Source organism: Macrobrachium rosenbergii, chromosome 54 (genome assembly GCF_040412425.1).
Source record: "Macrobrachium rosenbergii isolate ZJJX-2024 chromosome 54, ASM4041242v1, whole genome shotgun sequence".
Lineage (NCBI taxonomy): Eukaryota > Metazoa > Arthropoda > Malacostraca > Decapoda > Palaemonidae > Macrobrachium > Macrobrachium rosenbergii.
Window position 1 is genome coordinate 342,176 of NC_089794.1, and position 22,825 is coordinate 365,000.

The following is a 22,825-nucleotide window of genomic DNA, read 5'->3' on the forward strand; positions in this document are numbered from 1 at the left end:
CACCTCATTCAAAGGTGCCACTCATTGAAGTGCCACTAGTCTAAGGACACTTCCTCATCGTCACAAACCTTTTCCTTCGGGAACACCCACGTAACCTCACTCAGCACCCCTTCCCATCAGCAACATGTCAACCGAGGAGCACCAATATTTCAGGAATATAGGGAAGGAGGACGGTCTTTCCGGCCAGGCCCTTCAAAGGTTTGTAAAGGAACAGATCGCTGAGAAGAGAAAGTATGAAGAAGAACAAAGGCAGCAAGAAGCAGAAAGAGAAGAGCGGAGAAGGCAGCAAGAATCAGAAAGAGAAGAGCGGAGACGACAGCAAGAAGCCGAGCAGCGGAGAGAAGAAGAAGAAAGAGAAGAGCGGAGAAGGCAGCAAGAATCAGAAAGAGAAGAGCGGAGAAGACAGCAAGAAGCCGAGCAGCGGAGAGAAGAAGAAGAAAGAGAAGAGCGGAGAAGACATCAAGAAGCCGAGCAGCAGAGAGAAGAAGAAGAAAGAGAAGAGCGGAGAAGACATCAAGAAGCCGAGCAGCGGAGAGAAGAAGAAGAAAGAGAAGAAAGACGGAGACAGCATGAACTAGCCCTCAAAGACCGGGAGCTCGAGTTGGAGAGAGCCAAGAAGGACAGCGCAGAAGCTTTAGCAGCACAACAAGCATCTAGCCCCACCCCATCGGCCACAAATACCTCTCTGTCGACAGTCAATAACCTTGTGGGAAAGTGGACTGAAGACGAGCCGGAACAATGGCTCGAAGAGATCGAATTCCTCTTCGAGACCTATGACGTCAGCCTGGCTGAGAGGGCCTTACTGCTTACCAAGCACCTAGACGGGAAGGCTAAGGCTGCTCACCGAGCCCTGGAAAGAGATCAACGAGGGGACATGGCTGCCATCCGTGAGGCCATCGCTAAGGCGTATGAGATCACCCTGAGAGGTGGAGACAAAGATTCAGAGGTATGGCTAAGAATGTCGGCTGGTCCTGGACGGAATGGGCCTGTCACAAGACCCAAGCTGGGACCCGCTGGTTAGAGTCTATGCGGTGCGACACCTTTGAGGATTTGTTCAACCGGACCATGCTGGAGGATCTCTTCCAGTGTGTGCCCGGGCCTCTGGCTGTGTATCTTAGTGATAAGCAGCCAGCCACCCTCAAGGAAGCCTGCCGCTTAGCTGATGCCTGGGAGACATACAATCCTTCCCATGGCACCTTGCAGCGCAAAATAGTGCCACCTGGACACCTCTCAGGCCTCAATCGCTCGCGGAACGGCCCGCCTAACAAACCTCCGTGTCCCATATGTAAAAGGTATGGCCATGCCGAAGCAGATTGCCGTTATAAGGATGGCAATCAGCAGGGCAACAACTCTCGGCAGCCTACCAGCAACCGTCAGTCCTCCTCTCCGCCTAATTCAACACCGGCTTCCCAGCATACCGTCACTGCCGGGAGATCAACATATCACCGGGGCCCCTGTCGAGACTGTGGAGCTGCAGGACACTCTTCTGCTGGGTATCCTGCATGCCCAAAACATGTGGTCACACCCAGGCACGTGAACATGATCAGTGCCACCGCCTCCTTAGCTGAGCCGCCGGAGAGAACTCACCCTGAGAGGGTCTGGACACAGTCCGTCTCAGTGGCTTCTCTGGACGGTTCCAGCCCACCAGTGCACCTGCCAACTACTGCCGACACTGGCTCGGACATTAGTCTGATTGATCGGGCCCAGGTGCCCGCCAGTGCCACAGTAGAGGAGCACACAAAGTGGACCGTGACCTGGGTGGATGAACAGTCCCTGACCGTCCCCACAGTTGAGCTCAGGGTGATTACCCCTTGGAGCGATAAGGTGCATCGTCTTGGCGTTGTCAAGCGTATTAGGCACGGAGTGGAGTTCCTGCTTGGTCGAGACATCCTCTGGGGATGTCCCACCCCCACACCACTCTGTTGCCTGACTGCTTCTGCCAGCACCTCCAGCACCACCTCTTCAGATAGGGACACAGCCCTTGTGACAGCTGTGCCCCCGTCCACCGATACCAATCAACCACATTTTGGGCCTAGTCCGCGGGTCTTGCGACCGGACGGCCACCCAAGAATCACTCCCTCATTCCAAAGGGAGCGAACAAATTACCGCTGCAGGCCCTGCAACGTAAGGGGTCACTCTGAGAGATGGGCAAAGTGCCCCAGTAGGCTAGCCGCAGCGGCCAACTCCACTAAACTAAGAGGCCCAGTCCTCCCATTAAGACAGGAATCGCTGTCCAACCTCATGCCAGGGACTCCGAGGGGTCTCGATCCCCCGGGTCCCCCTTCAGCTTTGTCTGACATTAATTCACTGCCAGTGCCCCTTGCCAGCACTGGTCAGTGCCAAGCTCCATCCATCTTGGCGGGATGCTCCCTGCCAAGCGCACTTCCCGAGCCGGGCCCTGAGTCAGTGCCAGTGCCGGGCCCCGAACATGACTTGGATCCTCCTACGGGAGATCCCCAAATCTCACCACTGTGCTCATCGCACAGTGCGAACCTCCGACCCCGGATGTTTCTTCTTCCCACACTCTTCCACCTGCTGAGGATGACCCTCTAGCAGGCCTGGACGTTACCTCTTTTCTGGTCGACCAGGAACTGTCCGGCCAGGACGCAGACGCTGGTTCCCTTCCCACGACGGTTGTTGCAGCAGCCGAAGTAGGAGGCCAGCCCGTAGCCCTTGAGGCTGCCCCTGATCCTGCTCCTGACGGCACTCCTGGCCGTTCTTCAGAGTCAGTACCCTCATCGCCCCCTAGGAATGGCCTAGCCAGACCCTGGAGGCCCCGAAGAAGAAGAAGAAGGGGCGGAAGAAATTTACTCAGTGAGTCAGAGCCATAAGCTCTCTTGGCACTCGTGCCCGTTGGCACAGTGCCGCTTCCATCTCAGAGCGATCCTGGCACCTGCCCAGAGAGGGTAGCCTGTGTGACCTCTGAGCCTGTAGCATTAACCGTTAACCACCTAGGCCTTTGTAATACTAACCCTTTTCCAACTAACCTCCTTCCAACCCACTCTAGACTCAAACTGATATATTACTTAACCATACATTGTGAATTACCCTTCAGGTTAGGCAAGTTTCAATTTGTTGTGTGTTAATCGTAAAGCGTAGTGCCGATCATAACTCAGTGCGTGCCATTCTTTAGTGCAAGTTCGTGCAGTGCCAGAGTCGTGGGGATAGTAGGTTAGGTTAGGTTAAGTGTTTACAGTGTGCATTTGTCTAGGCGTAGATTTATCCCGTCATCCTAGCCAGTTAGTAGCCGTATCCATACCCTTAGGTAGGTTAGGCCTGTAAATTAGCCAATTCAGAACCCCTCTTAGCAGTTAGGTAGGTTCCTTTAGATGTGCAGAGCCACAATCCACCTTATGTAGGGTCCCGGGCCAGTCGGGAGGAATTAGCTAAGACCCTCACACCCGAAAGGGTGTGAAGGGCCTTTTTTAAGGGGGGACCTGTTAAGAATATCCATTCCCCCTCCTATTTAGCTCCTATCTAGCTAACTTATTTTAGAGGATATAATTCCCATTAGCGTATAGCTGGCGCCAATATGGCGGAACTCCGTTGTTTTACTCATACGGACAGAGAACGCACGCATTCCAAGCCTACAGAAAATGCCCACGCTGGGTAAGACAATGAGCCTCCCTCTTAAAACCCCCCTGCTACCAGAACACACCTAGATTTCCCCCTTAAGAATAAATGCGATGCGAAGAACAATACCAAAACCCCTTTACCCCATTTTCCCCATCACGCGATGGGGGGAGCCATGTAGGGATTAGGAAGGGCAGAAGGGCATTTAGGGCTGGGGAACAGGTAGGTTTTATTCTATAGGCATATAAAGATAAGTGTGCTTTTCCCATACCCTCCTTGCTGGCTTTCTTGGCTTGCTTGCAGGTACAGCTGGCCAGAACCCCCACCCAACGCCGAATGCCATCTGCTGTTCCAAAGGCAGAGAGAGATCTCCTGACTTCATCTGGAGCGGAAGCTCTGCGCGATTCTCCATCTCCGCTGGTGTGGTGACAATCGTCAACGGACAGCCAATCCGATTGTGGGCGCCTATAACAATTTGAACAGGTTCATACGTTGCAAACAGTCTTTAGCCAGCCCTGTCCCTTGTACTGCACTCCTTAATTTCCATTTCTTTTTAACTTTTAACCTATTCCTCCATGAAACAATCTTCCCTTTGTCCAAATCTTGCCTGTATCCCCTGCCTTGCCATTTACATACCTTTGAATTCGAGTAAAGATCCCAATAAACAATCATTTATCCCTCCACCAGTGCAATCTAAAGGGCTATTCTAGCTATTTAAGTTAAAATGTTGTAACAGGTAGTTAACTTTGGGCGTGTATAATTACGGGTCCATTGTTAACGCACATGCTGCTCGATTCTCAGATCATATTTACGGGCTTTCATCAAAAGCACCTTCTAGGATAATTTATGTATTGTATTTAAGAAAGTGTTGTGTAATCTTCTGTAGGAAGATTCCATTTCCCTTAGTTTGATCAGGGCTAATTCGCGTCTCTTTCAGGAGGAACCGAGACACGTGGCACGATTGCAACCATTCCTTGCTTCCATTCTGCCTGCCACCATGTCCTGGTCGTAGTTCAGAGAAGTTCCGTTGTGCCAACTGTTTTTATGAAGTAATTCCTCCATCCTGGAACCCCATCATATGACATTATTATTCCACGTAATCAGGGCAGACTGAAAGTGATCACTATCATTGACTGATTATTGTAAACTGAATGTAATTAGTATCATTGAACTGATTATTGCAGATTGGCCCATTTTATCCACTTATTTGTTTGCCAATTCATGTCATTATTGTTATTGTGCCTATTTTGAATCTGTCCCTCAGTGATCATGTTGTATGGTGTCTAACTGTTAATTTATTAATGTTAATTTTTAAGTTTCTATAAATAAATCACTGTAAATTGGCAAAAGAATTCTAAATTCCAAGATGGCGACCTTCCACCTTAAATTATAACTCCAGGAAAAGTCTGAGGTAAGTCTTAATTAACTCCCTTTTTGTTAACAAACTGGACTCCCTTGGTCTCGTGGCAGCATAAATTATAATGTTGTATGTAAATTCTCATCAAAACCAGTCCAGTCTGTAACAATATTTGATTACTTCAATTTCTTGATAAATTAACCTTTGTAATTTAACTCTAAGAATTAATTAAATTCTGTGTTGTTTTCAAGTAATAGTAATTTTTTTCAGATTGTAAATTCTAATTATAAATTTTGAATTTACAAATACAATTTTGTATTTAAAATAAAAAAAACATTGTTCATTTATTGACCACCAGTGAATAGGATTAATTGTGTACATAAGGCAAAGTGATAAAAATGTTTTGTTCCTGTAGTTTTCCTGAAGTGAATTAAGACCAGGGACACAGAGTTGTTTGATGGAGTGATGCCCTCTTACTTTAGTATATTTCTTGTTTAATTATTGACACCTCACACTTGTTCTGGTAAACGTAGTCTAATTTTTCACGTGATTAATAAGTTTTTTAAGGGATCACTGTTGCTTTTAGAGCACTCAGTCGTAATTTTAATTGTTTGAGAGTTTAGGTATCTGGCTGAAGTGAGGTATATTTTTGAATTCTGTGATTAGTTGTGTAGTAACCAGGTACTTGGAACACATCGTGATTATATATATTATATATATATATATATATATATATATATATATATATATATATATATATATATATATATATATATATATATTATATATATATATATATATATATATATATATATATATATATATATATATATATATATATATATATATATATATATATATATATATATATATATATATATATATATATATATATATATATATATATATATATATATATATATATATATATATATATATATATATATATATATATATATATATATATATATATATATGAACTAGCTTTTGCAGAAAGTAAATTCTTATAAAAAATGAAGGTTTGTATCCTTGTAAGAACAAAAATTTATACATACATAATATATATATATACATAAAATGATAGTTAACAGGTTATGCTTACCTTTTGTATATAAAATGTAATGCCCATTTTCAGCAGCACAATAAGTGGTGTTAGAGGGCAAAAAAAGAGTCCAGCCCAAAGAAGAGTCTGATTGTAAATGAGATGGAGGGTGTTACGGCTGATGTTGAATTCAAGCAAATATTGTTGCGTTTTTCCTCTGTAATTCATATACCTTATATCAAGTTTCTTGAAGAAATATGACCAACAATGAAAGTTGTTAATTTAAAAAAATACTGTAAATTAACTAAATGAATGTTGAATCCTATAGCTAATAATAACATAAAACTTGATTCTACACATCAGATCCATCAAATGCTGCTCCTCATGATGGAATCACAGCATTCTTAGGTTACTTCCACTTACATACAACTTATGCAACTTGACTTCATTAAGCAAAGTATGGTTTTGCAGTCCTAAACCTAACACACATGCATGATAATAATCTCACCGACCACTTTATTCTTTTATATAGTAAAAAAGGAACCCTGCAATTTTCACAACACCATCTGTTCTTCATAGTTCCTTCAATACAAGCCAGCACAGTCAGTGAAGACTGACATGGCTGTAGCTCCACTTTCTCATTCTGCTACAAGGCTTAAAGTTGGGTGGTTAGAAGTGTGACATTTGACATAAGGCAAAAGTTTGTATACATAGGAAAAATCCAATTGATTTTACAAGGAATTTTTAACTTGTTCCTATGAAATCTAGGAACCTTTTGGTAATAGGAGTTTCACTCTTTAGGTGGAAAGTATTATCTCACTGTTATACAGTGCTGGAAGAAGCTGACTATGCATGATAATGCAAAAGCTACAAGCAAAAGTAGTCAACATCAAGAAATGTCAGCTTGCTGGGAATGAAAATGAGCATAAGAAGGATGTTGCAAGTAATCTCCTGTATATAAAGTCTAGCAGAGACTGACAAGGTCCTGCATCAGAGTTTAATACATTTGCAAAAACTCAAAAACCTTAGAAAGGATAACTATCCAGTGAGGCAAAGATGGTGAGTCCCCCTTAAGCTAATACCTTTGGCTCACATAGTCTGCACTCTTTTGAAAAGAGGAAATTGCAGATATGTCACAACTATGAAATTTAAGGCAAATGTGCATATCTAGATGGCTATGAGATTGAATGCAGCGATCTCCATCCAAAAGTATGTCGGAATCTGAAAGAAGGAAAAGGTTGCAAATTCAACAGAAAATGCAGATACATGCATCCTGTTGCCATGAAGAACGAAAATCAACAGCAAATACATATAAAAAATCAAAGTAAAAATGAAACAAACAAAGGAAAGAATATAGAGTATGTGATGAAGGAAAAAAGCAAGCCGGCACCACGTTATGAAATGTCAGCACCATGATATGAGGCATCAGCACCCAGATACAGTGCAACAAAGCAATGTATCTACGATGCAAATGGATGGTGCAGATATGGAGATAGGTGCAGATACAAACACAAAATGAATAATTATGAAGATGGAAGGTCAACTATTTTGGAAAAGTTGGATTTTTAATGTCGAAGTTATGGAAATGAAGAAAAACAACATATCAGAGCAGGAAAGAGACATGGGAAAATCCTCATATTTAGATAATGGGGATAAAATGCAAAACATCATTAGATAATGCACAGGGGGGAAAAAAATTCAAAACTAACCCAAACTGAAAAAATAGATATAATGAATATAAGTGAAACCTGGTACTCACAAGAGACTGGTAATGATGATCAGATAAAGGGTTTCCAAACTTATAGATCAGATAGAAAAAATAGGAATCAAGGGGGAACCGCAATATATGGGAGAGACATAAATCAAGGACAAATCTGTGAGAAATATAGTAACACAGAATGTGAATTAATAGCAGTAGAATTTGAATCTGAAAAATTAACCCTTAAACGCCTGTTGGATGTTTTAGACGTCGTCAAAAATTGTCTGTCGAATGCTGAGTGGACGTTGCAAACGTTGACTGAAAATGCTTTTTTTAAATATTCGTGGAAAAATAATTATAGGCCTAGTTTGTGGAAGATTTCAAATCACGCGCCTTGGCGGATGCTGGGAGTTCACGGATCCAGGTGTTGTGTTGTTTTTGAGCATCACCCAGATGCGCATGCACGAATTCCCTCCTGCTCACGCCAGATAGCATCAGCGTCGGACCTTGCGGGAGCGATATTTTGACGCAGACGTGTTTTGCAGAACTTTGGCAAGTGTTTGCGTATTCGTGCTGCAACAGGACGTTTGTACATATGTCACAAAGGTGTCAGGACCGTGAAAGGCGCATACTGCCTGTCGGAAGTGAGCGTGTGAGGCGAGTTTTAGACTGGGATGCTGGAGAAGGACCCAGCAACCAAAGTGAATTTTAACATTCGGTCAACTTTGACTCGACCGAAATGATCGAAAAACGCATTCGTAAGCCATAATTATTACATTCGAGTAACAATCAATCATTTACCTTCATTTTGCAACAAACGGAAAGTCTCTTGCACAATATTTAGAATTTTGGTGAACTTTTGAAAAAAAAATTTTCCTCTGCTCCGCACGCGCGAACTCCGCTGAAAATTCTGTCATTTCTTGCGTCAGCTTGCCGTAATTTTTTCGCCGTTTCATATTATTCGTTACATAAAGTGTTATACATCAAAATGTGCGCAATTTCATGTAGAATACAACAAAAAATATATCATTCCTTTAGCTCTTCACAGTGTTTTAATATTTACATCGAAATCACGATAACTGACAAAATTTTAACATTCTGTCAACTTTGCCTCGACCGAAATGATCGAAAAACGCATCCGTAAGCCATAATTATTACATTCAAGTAACAATCAATCATTTACCTTCATTTTGCAACAAACGGAAAGTCTCTAGCACAATATTTAGAATTTTGGTGAATTTTTGAAAAAAAATTTTCCTCCACTCCATGCGCGCGAACTCCGCTGAAAATCCTGTCATTTCTTGTGTCAGCTTGCCGTAATTTTTTCGTCGTTTCATATTATTCGTTACATAAAGTGTTATACATCAAAATGTGTGCAATTTCATGTAGAATACAACAAAAAATATATCATTCCTTTAGCTCTTCACAGTTTTTTTAATATTTACATCGAAATCACGATAACTGACAAAATTTTAATTCGGTCAACTTGGATTCGACCGAAATGATCGAAAAACGCATCCGTAAGCCATAATTATTACATTCGAGTAACAATCAATCATTTACCTTCATTTTGCAACAAACGGAAAGTCTCTAGCACATTATTTAGATTTTTGGTGAATTTTAAAAAAAAAATTTTCCTTCGCTCCGCTCGCGTACTCCGCTGAAAATCCTGTCATTTCTTGCGTCAGCTTGCCGTAAGTTTTTCGCCGTTTCATATTATTCGTTACATAAAGTGTTATACATCAAAACGTGCGCAATTTCATGTAGAATACAACAAAAAATATGTCATTCCTTTAGCTCTTCACAGTTTTTTAATATTTTCGCCGAAATCACGATAACTGACAAAATTTTAACATTCGGTCAACTTTGATTCGACCGAAATGATCGAAAAACGCATCCGTAAGCCATAATTATTACATTCGAGTAACAATCAATCTTTTACCTTAATTTTGCAACAAACGGAAAGTCTCTAGCACATTATTTAGATTTTTGGTGAATTTTTGAAAAAAAAATTTTCCTTCACTCCGTGCGCGCGTACTCCGCTGAAAATCCTGTCATTTCTTGCGTCAGCTTGCCGTAATTTTTTCGCCATTTCATATTATTCGTTACATAAAGTGTTATACATCAAAATGTGCGAATTTTCATGTAGAATACAACAAAAAATATGTCATTCCTTTAGCTCTTCACAGTTTTTTTAATATTTACATCGAAATTTTAACATTCGGTCAACTTTGACTCGACCGAAATGATCGAAAAACGCATCCGTAAGCCATAATTATTACATTCGAGTAACAATCAATCATTTACCTTCATTTTGCAACAAACGGAAAGTCTCTAACACAATATGTAGATTTTTGGTGAATTTTTGAAAAAAAAATTTACCTTCGCTCCGCGCGCGCGGACTCTGCTGAAAATCCTGTCATTTCTTGCGTCAGCTTGCCGTAATTTTTTCGCCGTTTCATATTATTCGTTACATAAAGTGTTATACATCAAAATGTGCGCAATTTCATGTAGAATACAACAAAAAATATATCATTCCTTTAGCTCTTCACATTTTTTTATATTTACATCGAAATAACGATAAATAGAAAAAAATCAACCTTCGGTCAACTTTAACTCGATCGAAATGGTTCAAAAATGCAATTGTAAGCTAAAAAAAAACTTAAAGCCTAGTAATATTCAATCAATTTCCTTCATTTTGGCACAATTGGAAAGTCTCTAGCACAATATTTTGATTTTTGGTGAATTTTTGAAAAAAACTTTTTTTTACGTCCGCTAGTGACGAATTCATGCGTCATTTTGTGACAATATTTTCTCTGTGTTGCTTTAATCGTTTTACAATCTGTTATATACCAAAATCATCGCAATTTAGTGTACAATACAAATTAAAAAAATTAACTCATTAGCTTCAACCGTTTTCCTTACAGCGCGATTTGTATACAATTATATACGAGTTTTTTTTCGCTGTCATATATTCCAATATTTATATATGATAATGATATTTTTTTTATTTCTGATGGTTGCATACTAAACTTCAGGCAATGAGAAAAAAAGGAGCCAAAAATGAACTCTTAATCTTGAAAACAAAAAAAAAACTTTTTTTTCCGCTTCGGCGCTACCTCTCGGAGGCCGCCGGCATACGGGAGACGTTTTTGAAAATAGGGCTTCGGCGTTAAAGGGTTAGTAAACATTGTAATATACCGACCCCCGAATACTGAAGACAGGACTATACTCCTATCCGGAGACTTTAACTTTCCTTTCATAGAATGGAAAGAAGGAACATGAGACTGTGGTTGTATTTATACATATAAAAAGGAGAGTAATAGTAGCGCAGAAGATAAGAGGCAATTTGAAAAGCTATTAGATATGCTACTAGAACATAACATTCAGCAAATAAATCACCTACCAACAAGAAAGGATAATATTTTAGACCTAGTATTGTGAACGAGGTGAACTATGTTAAATAAATAATAGTGTATAATACGAGTATTTCAGACCATAATGTCATAGAATTAACAGTCTGTTCCAAAGCCCATGAAAACAGAGATAAGCAAGAGAAGAAAAAAATGAGAAGGATATGGAAAATATAATTTCTATAGTAAAAATATAAATTGGTCAAAAATAAATGAAGAATTAAACAAAAACTGGGAAAACATATTCGTAAGTGATAATATACAGGTAAATACGGATATATTATATAAAATATTAGAGGAAATAGTGGAAAAATATATACCGAAGAAGAAAAGTAAACATAAGTCAAGCATACCAAGAGACAGAAGGATCTTGTTCCAGAAAATCAGAAAGTGGAAAAAAGGTCTTGCAAAAGAAAAGAACGCATGGAAAGTGATGGAGCTAAAAAGTAAGACAGAAAATGCAGAACAAAAGATTATACAGTCAAAAGAAAAAGAAAATCAGGACCTTGAAGAAAGGACCCTACAAAATATCAAACAAAACCCCAAAATTTTTTACTCTTATGCAAAAAAGATGAATAAAATAAGAGTAGAAATAGGCCCTCTAAGAATTGAAGGGTGATTAACAAATGAAAAAAAATAAATATGTAACATATTAGCAGAAAGATATGAGTGAATTCACACCTAGAATTGATAATGAAGATAATGATACAGAAATAAGAGATGAAAATAGTGAATATTTATCGGACATAGATATTACTGAAACCGATATTGTGCAGGCTATTAATGAGATTAAAAATGGATCAGCAGCAGGACCTGATGGTGTTCCTGCCATTTTGTTAAAGAAAGTGGTTTATTCAATCGCAAAGCCGCTCACAATATTATTAAGACAAAGTATAGATACAGTCAAGATTTATGGTGAGCATAAATTAGCATATATTACCCCAATTTTCAAAGGTGGATCAAGACTAGAGGCAAGTAATTATAGGCCTGTGAGTCTGACACCTCATATTACAAAAGTTTACGAATGGGTGATGAAAAAATATATAATGAAACATTTAATGAAAAATAGTTTGTTTAATATAGGACAACATGGTTTTGTAACCGGAAGAAGTACACAAACCCAACTGTTAGTCCACCATGAAAGCATATATAAAAATATGACAAACGAAAAAGGTACAGATGTGGTTTACCTAGACTTTGCAAAAGCTTTTGACAAGGTAGACCATAATATATTAGCGAAAAAAATTAGAAAACATAACATTGTGGATAAAGTAGGAAGATGGATAAAACAATTTTTGCAAAACAGAAAACAGATAGTGATTGCTAACGATGAGAAATAGGATGAAGCTACGGTAATATCCGGTGTGCCACAAGGTACGGTGTTAGCTGCAATGCCGTTTGTGATTATGATTGCAGACATAGACAGTAATGTTAAGGACTCGGTAGTGAGAAGTTTCGCTGATGACACAAGAATAAGTAGAGAGATTAATTGTGATGAAGATAGGAACTCGCTACAAAGAGACCTAAACAATATATATTTGGGCAGAGGTAAATAGGATGGTATTTAACTCTGATAAATTTGAATAAATAGACTATGGTGATAAAGAAGGAATGCTATATGCATATAAAGGACCTAATAATGAGACAATCACAAATAAGGAAGCAGTTAAAGACCTTGGTGTGATGTTGAATAGGAATATGTTATGCAATGACCAAATAGCAATAATATTGGCAAAATTCAAAGTAAAAATGGGAATGTTGTTCTGGCACTTCAAAACAAGAAAAGCCGAACACGATTATGCTTTATAAAACGTACGTACGTAGTCCACTTGAATATTGCAATATAATATGGTACCCTCACTACCAAAAGGATATTGCACAAATAGAAAATGTACAAAGGTCCTTTACAGCTAGAATAGAAGAAGTTAAGGACCTTGACTACTGGGAAAGACTACAATTCTTAAATTTATATAGCCTTGTAAGGAGACGAGAACGCTACATGATTATCCAGGCAGGAAAACAGATAGACGGAATTACTGAAAACATCATGGAGCTAAAAATATCAGAAAGAGCAAGCAGAGGTAGATTAATAGTGCCCAAAACTATACCAGGAAAACTAAGGAAAGCACACAGGACATTAATCCACCACGCACCAGCATCGATAATGCAGCGTCTATTCAATGCGCTACCAGCTCATCTCAGAAGCATATCAGGAGTGAGCGTAGATGTGTTTAAGAATAAGCTCAACAAATATCTAAGATGCATCCCAGACCATCCAAGACTGGAAGATGCAAAATATACTGGAAGATGCATTAGCAATTCTTTGGTAGACATCAGAGGTGCCTCACACTGAGGGACCTGGGGCAACCCGAACGAACTGTAAGGTAAGGTAAGGTATGAAGCTAACCTATCCAGGCCAAACCAGCACATCATTAAACTAAGTTATCTGCTGAGTGAGAAAGCAAGAGGTGGGGAAAAGTTGAGACACACTGTTTGTAATTTGCAGATCATTCCTTCCAAATCAAAAGCAAAATGTTTTAATATCCAACAAAGATCTTGGGTACCTAAACCAATGCGTGAAGCAGCCACAACAGGTCAAAGGATATGGGTGACATTTCTAAGTTGAGGGAGGGAGATGGCAGTCTGACGTACCAGGTACTTGGTCCCGACACCTGGAGGAAACCAATTCCTCCTAACCAGAGACACACAACTATCTCTGACTTTGTGGCCTCTTGTTTTGGGTAATGCACTGTTTCCCTCACTGGACAACTGTTAAGATTAACACAGCCAGAGTCCTAGCAGGGTAACAGAATAGAAAAGTTCTCAAGTCTTGAGTCAGTGAAAATAAGTGAATTGGAGCACTTCCATTTATCTTCATTAATTTAGCAATGGTTGTTTTACCGAACTAAAATAAGTTCTGCTGACTATCAAATGGAACTATCAAATGGAAACATTAAATTATCCCCAAAAATAAAATAAAAATGCACATCCCCCTAAAAATGGTAAAAAAATAGGCAAATATGGATGAAGTCAAGGAGTGTTACACGATGCTGCAATGCTGCTTTTCGTAAATGAGGTTCACCTGACCATGGAGGTGATAGGGAACGTTTGTGTTCGAACCAGTGCACATGAATTACAGGACAACGATAATTACCATCTGATATTGTCAATCCTGTTCACCATTCTAAATTTAACCACAAAGACTATCTCAGAGCTATGCAGACTGGTATTTCATATTGTTTTGAGGAAATTTTACTACATTTTAATAGTCATAAAATCGATTTCATTGCAATTGTTTACACACTCGGTGGGATGACAAGCAGTAATTGCACTCTACAAAACCAGAATATGCCTATGTTCAACTTAAAGTTACAGTATGATAGGCTATATGAGTCATACTGGACATAATTTGCTGAGAATTTTCCTAAGAACATTTTCTCTTTTTGAAATATCAGGATCATAAAAAATGACGCAGATCTATATTGTCCCATGTCTTTTTGTTGGTTTATGCAGCTTATGAAGTCTGGATTATAGGCGTACTGTATCTTATATTCAGCCGTTTTATTGTGGTTATTCTTGCTTTTGCTGATGCTATTATGGTGCTTGTAGTGCCTTTGAAAATTTCATATGGTAACCTAAATTACAAAATATGTATCCTTTTGTACGACACGAATGCCTCCAAAATCAAAAGATTTATGGACTACTTGCAGACTGGTTTGGATCATCTCATGCATAACTTTTTTAGCTATCATTTATTTTGTTCTTATTTCGTTATGTACCTTATGATACCTTCCTACCATAACCTTCATTTTCATAGAAATGCTACAGCAGCCTTATATTTACTCACCACGGTAATATAATCTGTTATCCCTTTTGTAAGTATACAGTATTTTCAAAATAATTCATTGAGAGCAGTTCAATAGTTATGCGTCAGACTGAGACAGCCCTTTAATTGGTTTATGTATGCCTCAGCTACATGCCCACAAATTTTACTTTTATTCTCTGTGGTATAAGTGGCGTTACATTTACTATGGGCATAAATGCACACAGACGTGTATATGCATGTGCTTATACATGTACATTTCACCATATGCATATATAAATTATATATTATGGGGTCAGAGCTACTATATTAATTAAAAACTACTCTGGGGTCAAAGCTACTATATTAATTAAAAACTACTCTATTTCCAACAGATATGGGCAGAAAACTATTTACAATAAGAAATTGATGCGTAGGCCCATGCCTTGTCATTGTCTCATAATATAAGAATTTGATGTATAGTCCTATGCCCTGTCATTGCCTCAAAATATAAGAAATTAATGTGTAGGCTATGCCCTGTCATTGCCTCAAAATATAAGAAAATGACATGTAGGCCTATGCCTTGTCACTGCCTCAAAATATAGGAGTTTGATATGTACGACTAATCTCACAATATTGACATTTGACATGAAGGATCCCTTATGTAGACCAACACCAATTTAAAAAAAAAAGCAAGATGCTTGTGTATTTAAGCTGTGCATGGTAAAAAAAAAGATGCACAGACAGAATGATCCAAGATCTTCATAATGCTATTATATAACTTAATATATCTTTAATCCAAGATATCAACTGCAGACTTCACAATTCTGGGAACTCAAATCTGTGGTGTCATCATTCATGCGCGGAGCTCAACATTACTGAACAGAGTCAAATCCGTACTGGTAATCATTTGGACTGCTAATTAGTGTGATGTCATTCCCCTTTCGATAGCTAGCCAATCACTGGCATGCAGTGGGTGGGGCTTAACTGCAAAGAGCGGTGGATTTTGCTATAGTCTGGACCCTTGAGAAGCATCAAGGTCACAAAGATCCTCCTACAAGTGGGGTACTTCAGGACATTGTAAACAGACTGCTTCCCAATAGGCTTCAGTACTCTTGTGTATAATACAACTATCTAAGACATGAATAAACATATCAGAGTCAGCCAAGATTACAGTTCCAAAAATCCATACTACAAATAATAGGTCTTAAAACATTATGATTTTTTCAAATGAAGAGCCAACTTCATAATAAAATAACCATGGCAAACTACTAGCAATCATAATTTTGTTTATGCATCTTTTCCCCTGAGCAGGGATGGTGTGAGGAGGTGTTATTCTTTCTAAATAAGAAACTGTCATGTGAATCCATATTTCATTTTTGTGTGTGGAACGACAATACCTGCAGTCTACAGTTACTGAACTTCAAGTTTAGATTTTACATCTTTCAGCCTGCAGCCAACCTCAGTCTTCACTGGCCCTGGTTAACTATGCAGAAGGAGGGTTATGGCACTTTGGTTCAACTTTTAGAATGGTACATAACATCCCTAGAGTGGGAATTTCTAATCAGTTTTGCCAGTATGGGTTTCACAGTCACACTTCTACTCCCACAGGGCTTGCATGCAGGATTTTTACTAGAACAAAAGGTGAGAATGAGAGCAGAGAAAAGTTAAGAAACTGGGACAGCTATGGAGAATGGGAATGGATGAAAAGTACAAGGCAGAAATAAATGCAGCTAGAGTACTGTCTAAAGTGAGTTACATGAAAAAATACACTGTAAGCAGTAACCCCTATTGCGAATTCAAAATGACTGACTTGTCATTAATTAATGGGAACTATACAACTATTCAGAACATCATCATAATCACCAATTTTACACTGGATTTTCTCCTTATCAGTTAGATGTGGAACTGGTTCTCTCAACTTTCACCTGCTACACTTTTAAAAAGGGGTAACTTGATAACACAAAATCTCTCTTCACAACTTACAATGATTTATTCTTTGTAGCAGCAGAAAAGATGACAACTGCCAGATTCATCAAAAGGCCAATGAGAAAGTCGATGATCAGGAGGCGATATATTTCTTCTCCCAAAGATGTTTCCCAACATTCGTCTTCCTGTAAAATGAAAAGCCAATCAATAACCTAAACATATCCCAATGAAACAGTTTATGATGCTACTGCAATTGTCAATCTTCATTGCAATCATGGTTCCATTAGTGGAAACCAATGGCGTAGCTGGCATTCCATAAGTGGGGCGGCCTAGGTGGGGCCAAGATACTTGTTGGGGGGGGGGGCAAAGAAAATTACACAAAACTAATGTACCGATTCTGTCATTGGTAAAATATACCATTCTCGAATGTACAATCACTCAAAAATGTTTTGCAACATACTTCAAAACTTTTCGGACAACAGCTTATTACAGGGACATCTGGTGCTATTTGGCAACTCAGTTGTAAGCGCATGAAACAACTGAACACTAGTGGTGGGTCCGAGAAATTACCTGCAGTTTCCCTTAAACAGGGATTTTTCTGATACTGCTCACTGTTGTAATACTTTACTTAATTAAAGGATGTTACTATAATACTTCAGAGGTCATCACTGTTCTTATGTTTTAATATTTTCATCTCCAACTGCCATCACTATCGTTGTTTTATCTCCTTCATATGTGTGAACTTTGTAGACATAGGCCTACGACTGTTATAAGTTGAACTATTAGTCTTATTAACATCAACAAATACGACTTTTGCAAAGATTTGCTTCACATTATTATTAATCAAATTTTTGAATGACTAATCCTATGTATATTGTGAACTAGTGAAACTTAATATAAAATATACTGAACTGGACTAACAGATTTCACATCTATTTTTGTAATATATAGAATATAATCGCGACACACACACACACACACACACATATATATATATATATATATATATATATATATATATATATATACACATACATATATATATATATATATATATATATAATGTCATTATCATGTGTAATTTCTCATTTCTTTCACTGTACTTAGGCCTATCATTTTAATGCCTCTTATGAAGTTAACTGAATATATAATGCCTATTTTTGTATTTCTTATTATCTAAGTTTCTAAAGAATTAAAATTAGCAAGAAGTTCAACATTAATTTAGTTAATGCTAAATGCCAGCACTGAAGAAGACTACCATGCTCATCAGTGGAGAATGTCTCCTCCTCATAGCAAAAGATGACTCTTACAGAAATCATCGGCCACTGGATTATATTATAACGCAAACCCTATCCTCTATTCTTTGTGTTTCGCTGATATGAAGTGTTTCTTGGCATGAGTATGATGAAATAATGCAATAATAATAATATCTTGGTCTCATGTAGCCTGTTATGGATGGTTTGAGCAGCAACTTGAAGGGAAAGCATATTGTTCTCTCTTTATAGCAACATCGGTTGTCAGGGGAGTTAGGCGGAGCTTGTTCAGTAATCATCCAATGATGATCCTTAACAGTAGTGCAACAATGGGGTCGTCCTCCACTTTTTACAATGAATTTATCATATTTCCTCGTTCTCTCTGTTGTTGTATCCCTCTATACATGGTTGTTTTATTTACGCTAATCTGCCGAGCAATATCTACACTAGAGACATTAGTCTTATGCAAGCTAATGATTGTGGTGCAGCTGAGTCTGTTGCCCATCTTATCGGTGCAAGTGACGAGACAGTTTAGTTTAACTTTCCTGCCCTAATGTGGAGTCACACAATAACATACAATGTTATGAGATTTTTTCTTTTTTGTTTTTGACTACAATAATGGTTGAATTCTTTCTTTCTTTATTTATATATAATTTCATTGATGATTATTCAACATTATTTTATTAGTCAATAAGCTTTTATCTGGATTCGAAATATAGTTTCTTCTTTGACTCTTTTGCTCAATCATCTGAAGTGAAATTTCTCAAAATGTTTCGTCATTTTTTGTAATATGAATTTTTCACTCACCATTCTTTTTTATATTATTAACCGTATAATTAATAACCAAAGTCGAATAAGAAAATTACATTTCCTTGTAAATATCAAAAGAACAAATTACTGTTAGGTGAACAAAAACTTCTGGAACATGTTGCAAAACATTTTTGAGTGACTGTACATATACATGTGAATGCAGAAATATAATAGTATTAGTAAACTGTATTTGAAATGACAGCGCTCAATTTTCAATTCTTACTTTATGTACATGTATCAAATACTGTAATGTAAATTTCCTCAACCTTATATTCAACACTAGCCTAATTTCTATTATCAAGTTCTAATTTTCAACTATAGTATAGTAATATCCTTGCCATGTAAATATGTCAAAATAGTGCATATCATCAACAACACAAAAGACTTATGACCCGCCAAATTCTCTTCCAAATTTCAACCTATCCCATTCCCTCTTCTTCACCTCCTCTCCCTGGAAACTAACTCTAAGCAGCAGTAGCAAATTGCATTGCACTTATTCAAAACTGTAACTATAGTTTCAGTCACTTCATAAATAAGTTGATAACATTAAGTTGGATCAAAATATCATGAACAAACATGTCATTTGTGTTAAAAACCTATAACTATAATATGCTTTTACCACCAAAGGGTTAAAGTTTAGCTACAAAGGGAATTTCAGCTGGAGGGGCATCTGACTGGGGGGAGGGGGACCAGGCACCCCCTGCCCCCCAAAGCGAAGCCACTGGTGGAAACAAGATCTACACAAGATGAGCAGAGTTCCGACTTCAAAAGAGTATTTTCTAATAAATGGAACATGAAAAAGGCTCAACAATAATACTACATTTTTTTTTTTAGTTAAAGGCATCACAAAATATCTGAATACAGTAGACAGTACTGGAATTACTGAAGCTCTATCCCATGTACTAAATTATATTTATTTACAAGATTGAAAAAACACTTCAGAAGTCTGATGTGTGGTGAAAAATACTGCCACAATGAGGTAAGATAAGTCTTTTAAATTCCAATCCAGCCACGGATAAAGGGACTGTCCCTTCCTTTTCACATACCCACAGTGGTATATCTATTAAGACAGAATAACAATTTCACAGCATAAAAAACAACGAAAATTGAAAATCCACACTTCTGCTCTTGAAGACTGGATGAAAGTACCGGTACTTTTATTTTTTCTAAAATTGATCATGTATAAATTTTTTAATAGATTTACCTTTAACAGGACAACAGCAAAAAATAATTATAGATTATTGTATGAAAAGCATATTTTCTACAAGAAAATCAGAAACTTTACTATCTAAAAATATGTACACCAAAAGCAGGTGGTGGTGTTAAAGCATAGATTTTGTCAACACACGTATTTAAGGTCTTGGGTTGAAGATATTCCAATGTCTTGACTTCTGGTATCAGAAGTGAAGTCATTCTTGTTCACCTCAACAAACTGATTAGTACCTTGACTGCTGCTAAACTGAGGTATAATAGCTACTGCTGACTTAACAAATACTATTCTCTTCATACAGTAATGCTGTTTCAGCTCTGCAATGTGGATAAAATAGCTTTACATCAGTTTGAATGAGTAATAAATGACAATCTGTCTATCAGTCTCATGAAAAAATCAGACCCTGGAGGCAAGGTCTCAGAGTAGGTTGTAGTAGTAGTGTTAGCCCCTAATAAACCAGCAGTCATCATCACATCTGAGGTACAATGCTTTGGGAGGAAAGCCTCCCTAAGTAGATTAGTATTTGTATTAAAGCCATCCATTGCTTCCACAAGAACAAGGAATTGCCAGGATCACAGACCAGCTTACTTTTACATCTAGCAAAATAAAACGTTAAGCAAGTATAGATGGAGATACCTCAATTTATGGAAGTGAGTTTTGGGGATTGGAAAATGACACCGAGATTCAATATATCATAGAGTGGATGGTGTCTATAAATATGTGCATAAGTACGAAACATATGACAAACAAGTAAATATATAAGCTCTGTGAAACTGATAGACAAATGGAGAATATGAATAAACCAGGGGAAACAGAAATAATGAGACAGTTCAAATAACCTAGGGCAAGGCATGGGTAGTTCCCACATTTCTTTCAAACAAGAAAGGAAGGAGATGTAGGTGAAAAGGTTAACCTAATTTTAAGCTAAGCTTCATCTTATATTCACTGGCAGAGCAAGGGAAACTATTAATAAAGAATAACAATACGGTAGATCTGAAAAGGGATTATGATAGTATTTTGTATCATATGAATTCTGACACATTAGATGATTTAAAATTAGGTTAAACCACCACACTTAAACAGATAAACCTCTAACCATTTTGAAACATATATGACATCATATCTATACAAAACACTAATGAGAAAGCAATAACTTACATATAATCCCAAGAAAAAGTAGCTTACATCAGTCAAGTGTTGTTATCATTTTAATTCTTTAACTTAATCTCATACATGTTAAACACCAACTACAAAATAACAAATGCCAGTAAAACACAATACGTACACAACTACAAGACCATAATATATACAATAACGAATCATTTAATTGTGAGCAACAATTCTTTCATGAATGGACAAAATATAAACAATTAAAAACCCTGGGAGAGGTAATTCTGTTATTTACATCAAAACAGAATTACCTTTCCCAGGGTTTTTATTGTTTATATTTTGTCCATTCATGAAAGAGTTGTTGCTCACAATTACATGATTCATTATTGTATATATTACATCAAAACTGAAGCAATAGGGCAAACCCAAATGGGAAGAGGTGGAAGCCAATCTTTAAAGATTTCAGTCAAATTCAAAATGTAAAAAATTGCCAAACTTGAACAGGTCCAAATTTAGAAAAAACAGGAGTGAATTTTGGAAGACCTATGGAAATTCAAGTCAAATATAAATCAAAGAAAGGGATAACAGCCAAGAAAGGAAAAGAAAACTAAAATGAAAGGCTTATCAAAATTTTTTAGGTATTGCATTCTTTGCTTTATCTCCGACCACAGTACTTGGAGGGCGGGGATAAGACAGCAACTCCTTTGGTCGTCATTCTTCTACTGTTAATGAAACCGGCTGGTTGTGCAGAAAAGTGCTCTGAAATTTGTATTCTTTTTTCTTGGTTGAGGGGCGAGCCAATCGCTGAATTTCAAGGAATTGTCGATTTTTAGTTTTTTACAGTTTTGGCCTGGTATATGTCTACACAAACATGTCCTGAAATATTATTGCTAAAAAAAATTTTTAAGTGAGTTTTTTACATTTTTGCTCACCGCATTTACTGGCATTAGAGCAGCACTGAGCGAAAAATTGTTGCAAAATTTCTGCATGACTTTTTAGGTGGAAGTGAGAAATATACTTTACTTTCCTAATAAAATACACATTATCTACGATAAAAACTGGCTCTCTCTCAAAAAATATAATAGAGTAAATATGTACAGTAAACCCCCGTATTCCCAGGGGATGCTTACCGCAACCCCCTGCGAAACGCTAAAATCCGCGAATACTTAAAACCCTTCAAAAACACTTAGAACTGCCTATTTTGATAGCTTAAACACAAAAAAAAAACTAAAAATGCTTATACCTGAGTATTTTAATAGTTTTATCACAAAAAGTGCATTTAGTCATGAAAATGATATGAAGACAGTAATTAGTGAATATTTCTCACTGAAAAATACTGCAAATGGGTGAATTTTCAGTGAATATTGGGTAGATACGTTCCACAGAGAAATCCGTGAATACATGGTCTGCGAATAGTGAGACCATGAGTATGGGGGGTTTACTGTATCTATTATCCTGATATCACCCTGTGAGCGACATTGAGCGACAAATTGTCATACAATGTTTGCATGACTTGCCAATTCTGGATAGTAGAAAGTGAGAAATGTACTTCAGTATCCTGCTAAAACTACCCATTTTCTACGATAAGAGCTGGTTCGTCTCTCAAAAAATATCAAACAAAATATAC

The 22,825-nt window shown here is 37.7% G+C and overlaps 1 protein-coding gene across 1 annotated transcript in view; it reads right to left on the reverse strand.

The window, feature by feature from the left end:
* The window catches only part of LOC136835091 (transmembrane channel-like protein 5), a 617,814-nt gene that overhangs the window by 57,172 nt on the left and 537,817 nt on the right, over positions 1-22,825 (reverse strand). Inside the window, exons 14-15 of the mRNA XM_067098270.1 lie at positions 16,873-17,000; positions 6,033-6,189 (exon numbers count right to left, since the gene is read on the reverse strand). Of these exons, the coding sequence (XP_066954371.1) occupies positions 6,033-6,189; positions 16,873-17,000 (285 nt within the window). The remainder of the gene's footprint in view (positions 1-6,032; positions 6,190-16,872; positions 17,001-22,825) is intronic.